Source organism: Oryza sativa, chromosome 7 (assembly GCF_034140825.1).
Source record: "Oryza sativa Japonica Group chromosome 7, ASM3414082v1".
NCBI classification, from domain to species: domain Eukaryota; kingdom Viridiplantae; phylum Streptophyta; class Magnoliopsida; order Poales; family Poaceae; genus Oryza; species Oryza sativa.
In genome coordinates, this window is record NC_089041.1 from 3,629,487 (window position 1) to 3,642,990 (window position 13,504).

Consider the following 13,504-nt stretch of genomic DNA (forward strand, 5'->3'; position numbering starts at 1 on the left):
GCTGAGTCCAACGTAGACCTCACAAGTCAACCGGCAATCTTCTTCCACCTCACTCCACTCTACTCTCATCTCAATCCAAACCTTCAGGGCATCCGCTAATGATTGGGGAGAAAGGTGTTGGTCGGCTACATTACCTGGATACGTCCAGAAAGCGTCGTATCCATATCGGATACGTGAAGGGATACGGATACTATCCGATACGTATCAGCGATCCCGTACATATCAGCGATTTTCACAATTTTCGAATAATTAAAATAAATCAGATATGTTCTCGATACGTCCGTATGGCTTCATCCCTAGTAAGGATGAACGCGTTGCCTCCACTTTTCTCGCCCGAGGCCGACCACCTCGCGGCACTTTCCCATCATCGGCGCCGCCGCCCACCATGCCGAAGGCCGAACTCAGCACCGCCACCAAACGCCGAGCGCAACGCCGCTGGCGCCGTAGCTGCATGCCGGGCCTTCAGGCGCTGAATGCATATCTGTGTCTGGGTGTATTCATCGCCTCCACCACCGGACGCAACGCCAACATGGCACAACATCGCCGCCGTCGCAGCCACTGACTTGATTCCTTCGTTCCCCAGTTAGGCAAGTTCCATTGAACGATTGACTTGTTGGCCTCTTCGATGCTTGAGTCTGCATGTGATTTTATCTATTCTTGTTCCCCTTTCCTGTTTTCTTGTTGGCCTCTTCGATGCTTGAGTATATATATATTTTATAGATCTGATGATTATTGTGACTAGAAGTGTCAATGCATCTAGAGCTAGCGCGGTTGCTAATCTAGCAGCAAATTCATCATTCATCCAAATGATAGTGAGAAGAAGCCGTTGTGGGATGTGGTGATATGTTTAAGTGTTAGAGAAGAAGTAGAAAAGTCAGAGTATGCTGAAATACACTGAGTTTTTTTAATCGATGGATATCTGTTTACTGCTGGTGCTATTTCTCAACTAGTCTCCACCTGAATCAACTACAAGAGATCATTACAAAAGATTGCTACGTTGTAATCGGCTATTTTCTTTCAAGAATTAATAATTTTCTTATATATAAATATATATGGGCGTATCCCCGTATCTATATTTTCTGGAAAATGGTGTATCCCCGTATCGACGTATCGCGTATCCGTATCCGTATCCCCGTATCTGGGTAACATAGTTGGTCGGTGGGGAAAAGCTCGACGGCGGAGGCCATCGGCTGACGTGGCTCCCAACGGTCGGGAGCGCTCACATCATAGACTTGCGCGCGCGGGGAGTGCGGCGCGGGTCCCAACTACAATTGCAATGTCGTCTTCACTTGCACGCGCGAGGGCTGGGGCTTCTGCCTTGTCACGCTGACTAAGCTCCTATCCCCCAAGCTCATAGTCCCCCCCCCCCCGCCCCGGGTCAAGCTGCTCAAAAGCCGATGTGTTCAGGTGTCCCCGAGCTCTACCTCTTGTCTGCAGAGGCGCACGCGTGGTTCCGTCGCATCATCTTCGAGGTCAACTCCATCTACACCATATTGTGGTCGCATCGTCCCCAATGCATGCGCCATTCTCCCCGCCGCTCGCCACTGCCAAGCTTCTTGTTGGCTACCAGCCTTCTCCCCACCCATCTCTAGGCGCCGTCGTTGAGCTTCTACCTACCGCCGCCACCCAACAACCGCCACCCTTATCCCTGCTGGTCACCGGCCACCACACACCTCTCCCGCGATTCAGCGTCTGGCATCCTCTTCGTGTGCATGCACGGACACTCATGGAGTCAGTGGTGCTCGCAACTATGCTCAGGCGTCGCAACGTACTCCATCTCCCAACTCTTGGAGATCCTCTACCAATCTCGACGTGTGGCTGACATGCGACCATGATGCGGGCGTGGTGAGCTGCCACGCAACGATGTGGTAGTGTAACCTGAGAGGACGACGTGTCAGGAGCCCTTCCTACTTCGCTTCTTCGCGCTCTTTGCCGTGTAGGTCGAGAAGATTATCGGTTGACATGTGGGACCCACATGGGCCCCATGCTGACTCAGCCACCACGTCACCAAAACCGGGGAGCAATAGTGCCTTGGGACCTAATGTGACCTGGTTTTATAAGATTACGGCTCTGTTATATCTGGTATTTCAGTTCAGGGACAATTTTGAAACTCGACGACAAGGGACCTCAAGTGAACCATTTCCTTTCATCTCTCTCATTTCTCTTTCTTTTAAGAATAGCAAAGATGCTCGTGTGTTGCGATAGGAAATCCAAATTACATATGTTATTTTTCTCGTGTACGGTGGCAGAGAGTTAGATGATGGATATTTGGGGGCCTTTTTCATGAACCTGGGTGGGTCTCCATGCACGTCATGGATAGAACATTGTTAACGCCAAAATTTGGTAAGTCCGAAGTCATCATCGGCTAAGAGTCAGTATCGACTTTAGAGTACTGGAATCACCCGATGGGAGTCGTCAAGTCGCCAGAAGTTGTGTTCTTGATGGAGTCGGATCAATTAAAGGAAGCTTATCTAGAAGAGTCCGAGTCCAAGGAGGATGCGGCATGGCAAGTTATCTATTAATTAGGCATGGTTTAGTTTTCTTTTATCTCTAGGAAAGTGTGTTTAGTGTCCAATAAGGACTTTATGTTTTTCTTTTATTTTTAGGAAAGTTTCTTTCTTCTCCTACAAGGACTAGTATCTTCCTATGGGTATAAATATGTACACCTGGGGTCATTGTAATCTATCATCTCTAGATCAATACAACTACTCTCGGCGCATCGCCACCCTCTTTACCGATGTTTTTACTTATCATCCGACGGAATTTGGCACCTGACGCGGGGCTGCATCGGTTCAGTTCGATCTCCGGCGAAGGGGTAAGTCCTACGTTCCGCCTGTCCTGGTGAATCTGTCTGCTACGTTGGTGCTGTTCAAGGCTGTATCGCTTCGATCTCTTGGATTACTCTGTTTTGGTTGATACATTTGCCTACCTGATATCTCGATTCTATCTCTAATTGTATTGTGTTTAGAGACGCATCGGTTTAGTTGGAACTGTCTCGGTTAGGTCTGATCTTCTGTCTTAGCCAATATATCTCTACAATCACAATGTTATTCTAAATAGATTTGTTATATCCATCACATTAGATAGATCTATCGGCTCATCGAGTATTAGATTATCATATACAATCTCGTGCTGCATCGGTTAGGTTTGACCTACTAGATTGTTGTTGATAATATAAATCTTGTTAAGCCGATAGGTTCATGCTAATGTTTTATCGGAGTGATAGCCGATAAGTTATCTGGACGTTGCATCGGTTTATAAGGATTGTATATACATATAAGTTGGATTTAGCCGATGACAACAAAGGTTACACTGTTTAATCAATCTTGTGGATTTAATGGCATCGGACCTCCAGCCGATGCATGCTTTGACCTTCGTATCAATGCTTATTCTATCATATCACATTGCTAGCCGATTAATTTTAGAACGGTAACATGCCAACAAATATTATTTAAATGCCTTCTGTTCGACCTCCAAACTCAATTCGATTTTTTTCTGACACGGCTCTGACACGTACCAGTCGACTCCCACAGTCCCACTATGTGGTTGGTTCGTTTTTTTTTTTTTCTCTCCATCTATTTCAACGACACACTACAAATGCTCTTATCTCTCTTCTTTCTCTCCCCTCCCTCCTGTCCCTTCTCCCTTATCGCCGCTTCTTTCTCCCACCACGCTCTCTCTCTCCCGCGGCGGGCGGTGAGGGCCGAAGCAGCGGCAGGCAAGCGGAGACGGTGGCGAGCGGCGGCACGCACCGAAGTCTGGAGAAGCGGCCTTCCGAGCAGCCGTCCTCTGGCTCCTCCGCAGAGTAGCTGGGGTCGGCGCCGCCTTCTCCACCTTGCGCGCAGCGGCGGTCTGCCTAGTGGTCGCAGGGGGTTGGGATTGGCGTTGGCGTGGCCCTCGCGCGGCGGCTGGTACTACGCAGCGCCACGCCCAGGTTCCGTTCCTCACGATCCCGCTTCATCTCGTCCTCACCCTCCTCGAAGTCCATCTGGATGGCCTCCAGCGACTTCACCGACACGCGGCGGCCACGGGGGAGTGGGCTCCCGTGCTGCTGCTGCTCTTCCTCGCCGACCGCCGAGGCGGCCTTCAAAGCCGACTTCATCGTCAACCTGCTCGGCGTCGGGAGGCACAGCGCCGTCGTGTCGATCTTGTGGATCCCATCCACCTAATCCGCAACCAACACAACTCATCAATCACCAGCACCATACCAAATCACACAACGAACATATACACGAGAACCCCACACAAAATCATCCAAACTCTCGAAATGGGCAGATCAAACAAACCAATCAATCAATCAATCAGGGGATTCTTACCGAGGGGAGCAACTGGAGGGCATCGGTCATGGTGGCGTTGGTCATGTTGGCATGGCCGTCGTTGCGCTTGCACATCGCCTGCAGCTCGCGGTGGGAGAGAGTGCGTGGAAGTCCATGGCCGTCGTCGCCTCCACCTTCCATCTCTTCCCGTCACCTACCTCTCCTTCTGATTTGGGCGCGGTGGATTTGTGAATGGCAGCGCCACTCCCACGTCTCCGCCGCTCGCGGGCCCCCGCGCCATGCCCGCGTCTTCGCCGCTCGCCGCCGTCTCTGCTTGCCTGCCGCCGCTCCGCCCTCCGCGGGAGAAAGAGAGAGGGAGGGAGAAGGAAGCGACGATGAAGGAGAAGGGACACGGTGGAGGGGAGAGAACGAGAGAAGGCCCCGTATGTCAGTGGGTTACATGATATATTTTTTAATGACAAATAGGTTCCACATATTTTTTAATTCGAATGCCACCTTAACACCACGTGGAGCAAAAACGGGTGAATACCGTCACGTAGGCGCCACGTCAGCGATACCGCCCTCTAAAACCATAAAAGGAGTCAAATTGCACCGGTTTTAATAGTTAGGGGTCCAGACATCTGGAATTGTCGTTCAGGGATACGAATCTGATTCGGTTACCAGTTTAGGGAGTCAAAGTGGACTTATTCCAAAGGGGAAACCCATCGTCCAAAAAGCCCTTCCCAACGCCCAGTTAGGTCATCTAAAGCCCATGAGCTTTTTGGCCCATAACCAACCGACTAACGCCCACAAAGCCCACGACTCCCACCTCTTCCTCCACACCCAACCCAACCCGAGACACCGACGCCAACTCAAACCCCTTCGAAAACCTCCTCCTCCTCCCCCACCTCTTCCGCCTCGCCGCCGAAACCCTAACCCTAGCCGCCGCCGGCCGCCATGTCGAACCCGAAGGGCTCCAAGATGCTCCAGTTCGTCAACTACCGGATGCGCGTGACGATCCAGGACGGGCGCCAGCTGGTCGGCAAGTTCATGGCGTTCGACCGCCACATGAACCTCGTCCTCGGCGACTGCGAGGAGTTCCGCAAGCTCCCGCCCTCCAAGTCCTCCAAGACCACCGGCGAGCGCGAGGAGCGGAGGACGCTGGGCCTCCTGCTGCTCCGCGGCGAGGAGGTCGTCTCCATGACCGTCGAGGGCCCGCCACCGCCCGACGAGTCCCGCGCCAAGGCCGCCGGCGCCGGCGCGGCGATGGCGGGGCCCGGGGTGGGCCGCGCCGCCGGCCGCGGCGTCCCCGCGGGGCAGATGCTCCAGGCCCAGCCAGGGCTCGCCGGCCCGGTGCGTGGCGTGGGCGGGCCGGCCCCCGGCATGATGCAGCCGCAGATCTCGCGCCCGCCGATGCCGAACCTCTCGGCGCCGCCGGTCGCGTACCCGCAGGTCGTGCGCCCGCCGCCGGGGCAGATGCCGCCGCCCATGCGGCCGCCGCAGATGCCGATCCCGTTCCAGCGCCCGCCGGGCGTGCCACCGGCGTTCCCTGGTGGCCCTCCGCCGCCTCCTGGCCCGTTCATGAGGGGACCACCGCCGATGGGCCCGCCGCAGGTGAGGCCTGGGATGCCTGGAGGACCGCCGCCGGGGATGAGGCCAGGGATGCCGCCTCCGCCCTTCAGGCCTGGGATGCCACCGCCGCCTCCCGGTCCGCAGCAACCTGGACAAAACCCTCCGCAATAGCTTTGCTGGTAAACTTGAATGATTCATGCATTTAAATCTGTTAGATGGTTATGTTGTGCTAATGATTTATGCATTTGAGATGGATGAACCATATTATGTGATGTAGGTTGCAAATTGCAATTATAGGTTGATGATGTCTTCTGAATCTTCCTGTTTCTAATGTTTTTGTTACATAGTATAATTCACATGTTCTGCTAATCACTTGCTCTTGAGATTTTGTTAACTTCATATGAGTAGATTATATTTTCTTTCTACTCCCTCCGTCCCAAAATATAAGGGATTTTGGATGTATGAGACATTTCCTAGTACTACGATGACCCATCCGTCCAAAACCCCTTATATTTTGGGACGGATGGAGTATGTTTTTTCCTAGTTTGGATGGAGTATGTTTTTCCCTAGTTTGTTGCATTGTAAAGCCTGTCACGGTTTGTGGTTATTGTGTGCCTTATACCTTGCACTCATATTATTTACTTGCACTTTTCTCTTTTAGTGGCCAGTTAGCGGTGACAGAAGTTTTAAATTCAATGAAACATATCATTTTGTATTATTAGACATGCTTATGTCTGGGCCATATGTTGAATTGTTTTGCAATATACACCCCTATGTCATTGACCTTGTGCTGCACTGCTGCTAAATGTTATTTGTAGTGCTTGTTTGGAGCAAATATGATATTAAGAAATAATCACTAATTTGTTGTACTCCCTGTTGATTCTTACAAGTGTTGTAGGTACAAGCTTTTGAAAATTTTGTTTTAGTTGATTGGCGTACTGTGTGGTTGTGCGATGTGCTTAATCTGTAAACCTTGCATTCCACGACTACTATTGTTATCAACCATTCTAGAAGAATAGTTCAGAGGACAATCTTTGAGTTATATGATCATACAAATTATAGAAATGCAATGCTTGTAACCATTGAAGAATGAAACTATAAGTAGTTTATACCGTTATTACTGGTAGTCAAATTCAATTCGAAGTTGTATGTTACTTTTAACTGAACAGCAGAGCTACCACACAGAGTCTCAGAGATCATTGAGTTTTGAGTCCATGTTATGGCAATGTTATTATTTTCATGACTTTGCATCACAACCCTTTTCAGGAAATATACATTTGTAGCCTTTCATTGCACCTGATTTTGCACATATTTCACTGTGATTTATACTGACTCTTCGTTCTCTCCTTCACAGGTTGTTCTTGCTATACCAACTATGGAAGATTCACCGGTGCCACCTTTGCTTCACTGTTCTATCTCATATTGGGGTTACAAGTAGTTTTCTTGCGGTATCAGCTCAGAGAAGAGATATTAATCCTTTTATTATCAGTGGAGCACTCTTGTTTCTATGCGAGGGGACTGTACGTAGATGTTAAGAGTTAGGGACTTGGATAGCCTGTTTCATCGTGTGTCCTGATAGCTGTTGTACTCGACTACTCGTCTTGTGTTTTTTGATATCCAGCATAATTAACTTGAGCTCGTCAATTGCTTTGCTTGCTTGATTCATGCTTCTTAGAATTGTTCTGCCTACATCTTAAGTATCTCCAAAAATATTTTTTGTTCTGGACAGGCACAGCAGGTTCCAGAAAATAAGCTTGGTGCCTAGTTTGTTCATGTATTTGCTTGACTGGAAAGGCTAAGATAATTAAATGTTCATATTCAGAGAGCTTGTTTACCTTGTCATTAAGCTTGACGAGTAGTCTATACAATGCAAACTGGGATTAGAAGTTGATAACTGTCACGTCAATGTCTATGTGTTTGGCTGCTTGCCTGGTTAGTTGGTTACCAAATACTTGCCTGGGTACTAGTTTGGTTTGCTATGCTACTAAAATTTGGTGACAGTATAATACTTGTCTATATATGTACTGAGTGTTAGTTTGGTTTGCTATGCTACTAACAAAATTCGTAACACTATAGTAGAAATTTGGTGACACTTCATTAGGATACTACAATAAGCATGTTTTAGTACTCGTATCTATCTATTCAACTCACAAATCATAATTTGATATTAAACTAGAACACATCTTTCTCATCTCTACCCTACCAAATTTTGGTTGGGGAAGCTAAGCCATACAGCTAAATTGAAATTGTGCAAATAGGACCCATCTCAGAATCTCATTACTGTCAGCTGACCGAATTCATGCAAATCAACTCCTACTTGCCTCCATCATTGATCACGGTTTAAATTTAGGGTAAATAATTAAATTTATATGTATCAACCCCTATTTCGACCTATGCCATTGGTGCTGGTCGAAATGTATATACATTTAAACCCCTGGCGGTTATCAAATGTATACATTTACACCCCTGATAAGTGCTAACCATCGAATGTATGCAAACCAGTCCTTACTTGGCTACTACATACCGACTTCACCCACTCGCCGCCGCCCTTCTCAACAGACCAGCTGCCAAGTGCCATGACTATTATGTTCTCCTTAGGGAGAAATTTGAATATATGCAATCGTTAACTAAAAGTTGGTTTCGCCGAAATATCACCTCAAAATGAGTTTCGGTAGTTTGTAATTGTTGCCCACTTCGCGTGCACGTTTTTCAAACTGAACCCCTCTTCCTCCTACTTCGCGTGCACTTTTTCAAACTAATAAACGGTGTGTTTTTTTTAAAAAAAAGTTTCTATATGAAAGTTTATTTTAAAAATCATATTGATCTATTTTTTTAAAAAAATAATTAATACTTAATTAATCATGTAGTAATGAACCGTTCCGTTTTTCATGCGGAGGAGATGGGTTCCCAACCCCATGCATCTAACACAGCCACTCCTAGCGAGAAATTTGGATATATGCAATCGTTAGAAGTTGGCTTCGTCGAAATATCTCTCCCAAATGAGTTTCGATAGTTTGCAATTCTGAACTAGGATATGTACGCTTGAATGCCATTTCGGTCATTTCTTTCAAACTAAAATAATTTTACCACGTTTTTACATATCACCTGCCTGAAATACCCTTGGCTTCCATGGATTCAACCAGGCCAGGGAGAGCTCGAGCCGCATCGCTCTCTGGCCCAGCCAGGCTCCTCACCGCCCAGCTGCAGAGCACATTAACCAAGGGAACTAATCACCGACATAAACCAAGATTAACACCTCGATTAATTCGTGATTGCTGCAGCTTGCAGGCTTGCAGTGGATGACATTACATGGTCGCTGGCAGTTGGCCTCACCTCACGCATGTCTGTCTGTCTGATTCTCTGAATCTCTGGTATGCATTCATGGTTCATTCACATGACATGATAGTACGTATATGTGGCTATGTGTCCTCCTCTGATTAGCACTAATCTAATTGTCCTCCGTGTGAAGTGACAGCTGACAAATCTACCCACCCTGAATAATCTAGTAGTACAATTTTATGACTAATTGTGTTGGTTGGAAACTGGAATAATCAGAGCCAAATAGTTGATAGCAAGTAGTAGCAACTAGCAACAAATATTGCTATTTGCTAATATGAACTCTTCACACTGTCGTCAGAGATTCTTGTGCCCAGCAGGATGAGATGCCTGCTGATGCTTTCTCTGAGCTAAGCTGGCTACCAATGGTTTGACAAGAATGAGGAATTTTCACCTTCAAGTGGGTGCTGTTTTCCCGTTAATTAAAGTACTCGAAATGCATAGAATCCACATTAGTTGGGAGCCTTCCAGTCTTTCAGATTTTTGGCTAGCTGCAGTGACGATCGTGAAGTACATTTCTGACGCAATTGATTGGCCAAAAATTCAGTTCTGAACTTCTGATCATGAGTTCTTAACTACAAATGCTTTGCAGAACTTTAGTACCTATTTACTTGTCTGTCATTCACCTGAATTTAATTTGCATAACACTTTTTTTAAGAAACCTTTTTGCCTAACACTTGAGCCTAATTGTAGTGGGGCGCATCCTGCACTGTGGCGATTTCGGATGAAATTTAGCATATGCAATTATGTACCATTCCAAACACAGGACACATCATAATGACCTATATTTTTCATGTGAACTAATATAAGTTTCTATTGTGCTACTGACTTTCTTGACATGTCACTGTTACTGTGCTCTCTAATCAAATTAAGAGTGGCTGGCACCAACCATATGGAACAGTATACAGTAGCTACATGCATCTTGAGAGAAAAAAAAAAGCTAACAGCAGCAGTAACAGAACCTTTTTTCCCCACCTTATTTTCCATTTTTTATTTATTTTGAGCAGAATTATGGATGATGAATGTACTAGCTATTTGCATAGTGCAGCTCCACTGTCTCCTTCAGCGACGGCAGCAATTCACAGTTGCTGAATAAATGCATGATTGAAACCTTTGAGATGCACAAGTGTACTGCAATTCTGTTGCAGGAATTATCATCATTTGGAGGTGAAGGAGATGGCACCACCATAAAAGATTCATCATTCGGAGACGAAGGGTGTATGGCACCACCACCACGAGGGACTCCATTTGGAGCTCTTGGGCATTAAGGCCAATTCACTTCATGTCTATCCTTGATATAAGCATCATGAGGGCATGCCATTAATTGTGCTCAACATAATGGTAACCCCAAGTTAAGAGGATATAAAGAAGGGTAATTTTATGGTGGTCTCTACTAATACGTATTCTAAGTATTAAGGTGGTAGAGAATTGCACCGTAGCGTGGTGGGCAGGGGTTGCCGTTGTTCGCCCGAAGGCCTGCGTCCAAATCTTCACATACACACTCACCTTTCTTCTTAATAACATCGATATAGCTTTTTTTATATATGTAATTGAGTGGTAGTATAAATAGATGTGATAAATAGATGTGGTCCACTAAATAGGAAAAAACAAAAAATCTAGGTAAAGTATACTGCCAGCAGAGACCATCGTAAAATTCATCACGCAAGAAACAGAGTTGATATAGCTCAAAGAAGTGGCAAGCTACAACTGATCCAAATAAGGCCCTGTTTGTTTCAGCTTAAGATTATTGTAATCTAGATTATTAAATCAGATTACTCTAAGCTGGATTATAATAAGCTGATATAAAATAAGCTACGAGTTGTTGGTTTCTCTGGATTATTAGAGGCATCTAAGGGTAGTGGGGTCTTTAGCCACTCAATAATCTGGAAAAAGCTCCTCTAGAGGAGATTATTGGATTATAGTAATCTGGCTTATAGATTATAACAATCTAGCATAATAATCTATTTGTTTGTTTCAGCTTACTCCTAATAATTCAGATTATAATAATCATAAGCTAAATCAAACAGGACCTAAGTGAGTAACCCCACCCATGCAAGAGAAGCTCAAGGTCACACATCTGCACATGGTCCTTGGCTCAATGCTGCACGTGAGTACAGAACAATCCAAAGAGCCTAATTGTCATCCAACTTTTCTTAGGATTCTTTCCTTTCTACAAAATTGTTGAAATTTCAACCAACTTATTAGTAAAATTAGTAAAAGAAGTCCTAAATTTCCAAATCAAACTGCAGGAATTTTTGTTATGGCAGTATAGTTTGGGAACAGATCAAGAAGGGGAGCAAAGAATCAATTGAGTGATGGCACGAAGGAACTGCCCACCAACCCTAATAGAGACGCACGCACCAACGTGGTAATGTGGCGCCACTCGATCCCATACGCTCGCATTTATCGACCAAATTAATTCTTCTTTAAGCTTTCTTTTATTAGAGCTAGTTACTGCTTTCTCTTCACATTCTTTTAGTGTCAGTTAAAAGGGCTTCTTCACTTTTACTGCCTGCCGTTTTGTATCTCTCCAAAAGCAACCCTTTTTCCGATGAAAAAAGAATTACTAGTAATTATCTCATGTGACATACAGTATATGGCTTGTAAGGTAAAGTGGAAAATTTTCTTTCCTTTTTGAAACAAAAGGAAAATATTTATTGGCAAACTGAAATTCTAGTTTCTGTATTTTGGAAGGAACTAAGTGCTCGAAATATCCTGAATAACGCCAACTAATCCTTTTCACTGAGAGAAATATGAGAAGAGCATTTTTTTAACAGAAATATCAAGATGTAATATCTGAAATTGTCAAAATGTTACTTCATCACTCCTCATTTATTTTACATTCTAGGGTTATATATTTCGTTGCTTTGACTTAAAAGAGACAAAAAATATCGACCTACAATGTGGCTCACATAAATCTACATTGTATTTAACACTCACATGAATGTCAATATTATATTGTGGACCACAAATCTAGGAAATCTGGCCAAGCAAACATCTTAACTAATCACCCCAAGAGCATCTACAGCCATGTGTTACCATCAGTTTGTCTCACATAAAGTGTGTGTTCTAATGGGACATTTCATTCGGGGGTGTTTAGATGGGGCTAAAACTTTTTAGCCCATGTCATATCGGATGTTTGGACGCTAATTTGGAGTATTAAACCTAGACTAGTAAAAAAACTAATTTCATAAATGAGAGCTAATCCGCGAGACGAATTTTTTAAGCCTAATTAATCCATAATTATCAAAAGTTTACTGTAGCATCACATTGTCAAAATCATGGCGTAATTAGACTCAAAAGATTCGTCTCGCGAATTAGTCCAAGGTTATGGAATAGGTTTTGTAATTAGTGTATGTTTAATACTCTAAATTAGTGTCCAAACATCCGATGTGACAGGGACTTGGAATAAGTCTCTAGAAACCAAGCAGGCCCTCAGTACCATTGTAATGGTTTACTGTTAGCCAAGTTGCCCAAAGGTGGTTGGGGAATATATCATTTAATAATTTTTCCAAGGCTACAGTGAGTAAAGTGGGGCCCACACCCTGACAAACATTCATCCAAGTCAAATGTGGGAACACTCATGCATTGATGAATATATATCAGATTCCCAATTTTTCACTGGGCACAGTACATTTTGCAATGCAGATTGCCAGATAGTAGCTAATTTTATACTGTGGTTGTGTTTAGTTCCACGCTAAAATTGGAAGTTCGAAGAAAAAAGTTAGAAGTTTATGTGTGTAGGAAAGTTTTGATGTGATGAAAAAGTTGGAAGTTTGAAAAAAAAGTTGGGAAATAAACAAGAGCTATATTTGTTCATATTTTTTTATGGAATGTTCTTAGCCCATGAAAGGAGAGGTTGGTGCATGTTTGACACCTAAGAGAAAGCGATGCTTCCATTGTCTTGCCTGCTTTAAGTAAAGCAAAGGAAAAGGCAGCAAAGGAGAGAAAAAATGGATTAAGTCAAATCATAGGTAGAATGAAAATAAAATGGATATGTAACCACTACAGATCTTGATAAATATTTGATAAAATGTATAGTAATTAGAAGAGAGTTTTAGCACATTATACACTCATTTGGTAAATAAACTCATCAATCTTGAGATGATTTATGCGTATTCTAAACATTGTGTATAGATTAATTGACACCAAATAGTATGCATACTTAGTATTCTCTCTGTCGCTTAAGTAAGGGAATAAAGCAAAAGAAACCACAACATGTTCTAAACACCAGATCAAAGTAATATAATAAATGAAGCAACTGTAGAGCATACAATGTGATAAGGTGTTGTGCTCTACCACCACCTCACAAATTGTATGTCTATTGATTGCACTGCAAA

General features: G+C 44.6%; 2 protein-coding genes across 2 annotated transcripts; one reads left to right on the forward strand and one right to left on the reverse strand.

The window, feature by feature from the left end:
- Window positions 1–3,421: 3,421 nt before the first annotated feature.
- On the reverse strand, window positions 3,422–4,621 carry LOC107277703 (uncharacterized). Its single transcript, XM_015789161.3, has 2 exons — window positions 4,317–4,621; window positions 3,422–4,165 (listed from the first exon to the last, which is right to left on the reverse strand). Exons 1-2 carry the CDS (start codon window positions 4,455–4,457, stop codon window positions 3,857–3,859), a joined length of 450 nt encoding a protein of 149 aa, XP_015644647.1. The 5' UTR covers window positions 4,458–4,621; the 3' UTR covers window positions 3,422–3,856.
- Window positions 4,622–5,119: 498 nt separating this feature from the next.
- LOC9270807 (uncharacterized) lies at window positions 5,120–7,472 on the forward strand. The gene is made up of 2 exons (XM_015789159.3): window positions 5,120–6,007; window positions 7,183–7,472. The coding sequence occupies exon 1, from the start codon at window positions 5,214–5,216 to the stop codon at window positions 5,997–5,999; it is 786 nt and encodes a 261-aa protein (XP_015644645.1). The 5' UTR covers window positions 5,120–5,213; the 3' UTR covers window positions 6,000–6,007; window positions 7,183–7,472.
- Window positions 7,473–13,504: the final 6,032 nt, after the last annotated feature.

What these genes read in the sequence shown, in the direction of transcription:
- LOC107277703 (XM_015789161.3), bottom strand. Translation starts at nt 4,457, where the DNA reads ATGGAAGGTGGAGGCGACGACGGCCATGGACTTCCACGCACTCTCTCC. An exon ending in CCCTCCAGTTGCTCCCCTCG is followed by an intron (nt 4,166 to 4,316) that starts GTAAGAATCCCC and finishes GTTGCGGATTAG; the next exon opens with GTGGATGGGATCCACAAGAT.
- LOC9270807 (XM_015789159.3), top strand. Translation starts at nt 5,214, where the DNA reads ATGTCGAACCCGAAGGGCTCCAAGATGCTCCAGTTCGTCAACTACCGG.